Consider the following 5,485-nt stretch of genomic DNA (forward strand, 5'->3'; position numbering starts at 1 on the left):
TGGATCCTCATTGGGTTCAGTTCTTTATGTTTTATCCTAATCAGGTTCAGTTCTTTAGTCTGGAACCTCAGTGGTTCGAGTTCTTTAGTCTGGATCCTCATTGGGTTCAGTTCTTTATGTTTTATCCTAATCAGGTTCAGTTCTTTAGTCTGGAACCTCAGTGGTTCGAGTTCTTTAGTCTGGATCCTCATTGGGTTCAGTTCTTTATGTTTTATCCTAATCAGGTTCAGTTCTTTAGTCTGGATCCTTAGTACCTCCAGTTCTTTAGTCTGGATCCTCAATGGGTCCGGTTCTTTAGTCTGGATCCTCAGTGGGTCCAGTTCTTTAGTCTGGATCCTCATTGGGTTCAGTACTTTATATTTTATCCTAATCAGGTTCAGTTCTTTAGTCTGGATCCTCAGCAGGTCCAGTCCTTTAGTCTGGATCCTCACTTGGTTCAATTATTCAGTCAGACACCACAGCTATTTAAATCTGGGAAGACTGACTGTCCTTTTTTGTCCCTAGTTCTCCGTTAACGCACAAGATTAGAAGAGTTTGTAAGGCTTATGAGACAAACTGAAACTCTTGGACCAGACATCCCTCCTCTGTCATTCTGTCAGTATTGGAGAACCTGTCAGCCAGTGACATCAGATCTTAGATTAAGGGCAATGATCTTATTCAAGTCTATTGAACAGGAGACACAGCAGTAGATACATTCAGTGAGGTCTTATGTCGACTGAAAATATTGATGTTGATGTATCATAATAGTCGATGTTAGTCATTAGATCCGCCAATGAAACTTAAAACTTGTGCCAAGAACTATTCAGCCTCTACAAATGGGGAAGATATGATGATTAACAGTTAACATCTACTCTGCTCTGCCTTTAGCTGATTCCTCCTGATGTTTTATAAAATCTTTTGCGGCTCTGACACGGGCCTGATGCTCTGATGGCAGGGCAGCAGTCCAGAACGACGAGCCTTAATGTGTTTGAGGTGCGCCTCCTGAGCCAACTGGGTTCTTTAGGCACATCAGGGGCTTAATGAGGTGAGAGCAGCTGTGGAACAGATGATTTTTACATCACCAGGGAAAATAATTACCTTCCACTCTTTATTCCACTGAGAGAAGCATTGTGAAGTCTCAGTCCCTACCATAACACACACACACCTGCAAGCTGACCTTCTTCATTCCTTTTGACCCATTTTCTGAAAGTGGAATAAAGACAGTTGTATTTTTGTTTCAAACTCAGCTGTCAACTTTCGTCCCTCTGAAGCCTACAAAAAGCGAGAAGTTAAATCTACTAAAGTCTGTACAAGTAAAACATTTTAATTGTTTTTTTTTTTTTTGCACCTTAGATTGAGTAAAGTGTATTACTGTAAAACACAGAAACCCGAATAATCATGAATAATTCAATAACAATTTAAAAAAGAGACAGTTTTGTCCCTCTAAGCAGCTCTAATGTTGCAGGAAGACTTCAGTTTTGTTCCAGGCATATTCAACAGCATCTGATTAGTGGATCTCAGAGTATTACCTGGAGGTTGATGGCGTAAATGTCCTGACATGTTTAGCCAGGGGTGCCATAATAGGGGGAAAAGCTAAGATTCTAAGGGCCCTTGATTGAGTTGGGGCCCAAAAGAAGAAAAAAAGATGCCCCGATAGATATTTCAAATATAAAAAGAAAATCCAGAGGTAAAATGAATAATTTTTGCATTCTCCCTAATTTTTCAGCAGTAAACAGTGAAACAAAGCATGAATAATTTGACCATTCAAGTTTTTTTATCCACCAGTTTATGCGATTGAATGCATATTTAACTTTTTCGTGTCCTGATAATTTTCCTTTGTAGAAATTTTCCAACAAAAATTACATTGAAAATATAAATAATACTCTGCAGCGCATCTTGATAGCAGTTTTAAAGCTTGCATAATCTATCATGGGGCCCCTGTGTACAGGGGCCCCATGATAGACTCCTTTATCAAAACAATAGCATATAACACTGGATCCTGAAAAAAACTGGAATACAGTATATAAACATTAGAACAAGATTCTCTGTTAAATTGACAGCTGCAGTTTCTAGACACCTGGAAGAAATGTCCAGGCTTGAATACAGAATCTCAAATCTTTCATTATTGTCTGAATGAATTTTACTCTCTTATTTATGTCTCTTTATGGCCTCTAATATGTCTTTTAAATAAACCATAAAGGGTTTGTGGTCCTGGCAGGCTTGGAGGCCATCCAGTCAGCTCCCTATTTGGCATTTCAAAGGCTAGGCTTTATCACTGTAGTGAATAGGCAGTACCAGTGGTGCCCTACCTTCTTGGAGAAGAACCCTTTGGATCTTTGTGCTTTCGCTGAACCGGGTCTTTTGAAAAGTAAATTAAAGACGCTGTTGTTCAAAAAGGCTTTGAGTATTATTTGCAAATGATTTCATTTTATTTGTTTTCTTTAGTATTTTACATTTTATTTTATTGTTATGTGATTTATTCTTTTTACCTGGCTGTTCAAACGTAATCAATCAATCAATCAGTTTAGGAATCATAAAACTGTTTTCATATTCCCTCATTCTTTATTCATTAGCTACCCTGTACACCAATGTTCCCTTGGCTATTGTGATTTTTTTTCTAAACTTCCGCCGTTTGAGGAACGCTGTGTTTTGACTAAGTCTTAATTAGATGACCATATCTTCTATATATATTGAAAAGCCTGTAGAAATCCATACAGCAGAATCCTTCAATAAAGGTTGTTCAATGATGGATCATATGTGTGTCAGTGTTCAGGTAAAGGCCATCGAAACAGTCAAAGGATTTCTAACAGGACCTCCCTGACTGGAGCATATCCTGCAGCTGTACGAAAAAACAATGGACGGCTGATGCTGGACCTCAGTTTAATTTAAATGTTCAGATGCGTGGAAACAGAGCAGCAGGTTGTTTTTAGCAGGGCTAAACTTTAAAGGCAGGATTTCTTTTTCTATAGCAGCTGCAGCTCTAAGCTCTGACAGTACAGCTGTTTGTACCTACAGTAGGGATGAAGACAAGATCTGCCTCAAAATAAAAGCTGAGAAACATGAATTGAGAGTATATTGCATGAAACTGAATGAAGACGTCCCCTCCCACTTTTTAACTCCAGCCTCCACCTGATGCTGATTCATTCAGTCCAAACTAAAGACGTCAGCAGACCTGTTTATCTACTCACTTCCTGCAGTTTAAATGACCTCTTGGTGGCAGAGAGTTTTTTCTCCATGCTGTGAAGCAGCCCAGAGGACCCCAGAAACCAGAAGACATCCAAACCTCTTTTACAGTCCTTCTCCCCACAATCAGGGGAGACCTGGGCTTCAGTTTACCCAGGAGCTGTTAATGTTCCAAAAGCTTTTCTTTCCAGGAATAATTATTTATCATAATAGTATGAGTGGAATTAACCTGCAGCCAGTTTTGTGTCATGTGGAAAGTCTCATTATAGTCCTATCACACGTGTTGAGTTACCTGCAGAGGTCGACCATCTGAAATGGCTGAAAGAGAGATTGATGGCCATGACCTCAGGAAGTCAGGATGGATTTTTGAGCTATGTTTATAAATCAGTGGAAGATCAAAATAAATCCACCTGAATTTCTGCTGGTATAGAAAAAGATTCCCCAGGGAAATGTCTGTCAACCCTTTTCTTCTTTATCTTTTATGAAGTGTTTTGGGTTATGGAGCTTTTAGTTTTAACCCAGACACTGTGCATTTAATGAGGTCATTTCTATCCATATGTGAGCTTTACAAGAAGAAATGACGTTCAGGCAGGTTCCTGCTCTCCCACAGCTTTATTAGTCAGACAGTTTAGGGGAATTTAATGTTTGATTTTGATTAATAAAGCACTATTCAAAGTTAATACCTGACATTTTTAAAAATTAAAGTCAAAATCAAAGAGCAGCTGGTTTGGATGATGTCTAGTTGGTACTAAAACAACTAAAACAAAAACTCAGCTGAATAAAACCTTCTCTGAGGAACTTTTAGCTCACATCATCAAACAGGTGATAAACAATTTAGAGGCTAAAGCATCACAACCACTGTGAACACGTTCCCAATCAGAGTGAGTTCCTCTGGAAGCCCACGTGACTGATGAAGAGACTGATGAAGATGAAGATAAAAGAGCCGTACCTGGAAGAGCCGCAGGATGTTGGCCACCATGATGGACACAGAGCTCGCTGACGCACCAATAACTCCCACAACTTTTTCCGGCTTCACAAAAACCGGTGGCTCCCCGTTGGTGCAGCGGACATCCGAGGTGTCCTTTTGGATCAGGGCCTGCACAAAGGTCAGAGACTGCTCCAGGGCGTACGTGTCTCTGGAGCAGGTGTCCAGGATCCGAGCGCCCAGTGTCACATTAGGAAGCAGGTCCTCATCTCCATTGATCTGATCCAGCGCGTACATCATGGCCTCCAGCCGGTGGATGCCGTTTTCCTTCTTGATGTCCCCACAAGGCGTTCCCGGAAAACCCCTGGCATGCACTGGGAACAACCCCCCCAGTGTCACATCTCCCTCCACTCGGATGGAGTGCGGTGCATATATCTCCTGGGTTCCAGCTACATCCATGAGAGCTGGAATCATCCACAGGATCCGGAGCATTAGATTTGCTCTCACCTCTGGGGGGCCACGCTTCTGGCAGCTCATGGCTCGGGATCCACTGCTTCCGCCCCTGCACAGGGATCAAAGCTCTCCCAGCGTTAAAACGCAGAAGTAAGGATGAAGCACTTCTCTGAGGAGTGAGAGGCTTCCAGGAGCCAAGTTCCTTTTTGTTGGAAAAAAACACAAACTGTCTGAAATCTTGCAGACAGATGCAACAGTCCGCCTTCAAGTGCGCGTTATCACCGCAAAGTGTGCGCAGAGCCGCCGCACGCTTGTTGCTCCAGCATCATCACCATCATTCCAGGAACATTCCAGGATCATTCCAGGTCTCCAGCCCAGAAAACAGAAAGATATCACTCCTTTAACTCCTGCAGCAGCCCCACGGATTCCGTCTGTGAAGGCATGAAAAACCCACCCTGCCCACGTCCCGCACTGTTGCCATGATCCAGAACATGCTAAACAGCAGAGAGGAGACTGGAGAGGAGGGGAGATGTTATGCGGGGTCTTTTTCCACGCACCACAGAACCGCAGGGGATGAACTGCTCCGCAACGACAGCACCAAATAACTGCGCTCCGCTCACCGCCGCGCCGTGCGCGTGTCTGCGCGGGTGAGAGAGGTGCGTGCGTGAGTCAGGCTCCTCCTCACCCACCACCCCTCCTCCCCCTTACCTGTGAGCGCGCTGCGTGGTGAGGAGAGTCTGCGCTCCGAACAGGACAATCTGTGGGATGGAAGATCCTCACGAGCTGTCTCCCGCACACAGACACGCGCGCGCGCATACTCCACCTACACGCGTCTTGTGTGTAAGACTCCTGTTGCCAAAACAACCCAAAAATCTCAAAGAAGATCCAATTATTGAATGACAGGAGCTGCAGGAGAGCAGTGTGGCCAATTTTTTCCTTCCTTGT

At 43.2% G+C, this 5,485-nt stretch overlaps 1 protein-coding gene across 1 annotated transcript in view; it reads right to left on the bottom strand.

The window, feature by feature from the left end:
• LOC107095454 (metabotropic glutamate receptor 7-like) overlaps positions 1-5,205 on the bottom strand; it is a gene marked incomplete at its 3' end in the record, with an annotated part of 119,837 nt that extends 114,632 nt beyond the window's left edge. The window contains exon 1 of the mRNA XM_015391570.1: positions 4,112-5,205. Coding sequence (XP_015247056.1) covers positions 4,112-4,624 — 513 coding nt within the window. The remainder of the gene's footprint in view (positions 1-4,111) is intronic.
• Positions 5,206-5,485: the final 280 nt, after the last annotated feature.

This window comes from Cyprinodon variegatus, unplaced genomic scaffold (assembly GCF_000732505.1).
Source record: "Cyprinodon variegatus isolate N-32 unplaced genomic scaffold, C_variegatus-1.0 Scaffold548, whole genome shotgun sequence".
Lineage (NCBI taxonomy): Eukaryota > Metazoa > Chordata > Actinopteri > Cyprinodontiformes > Cyprinodontidae > Cyprinodon > Cyprinodon variegatus.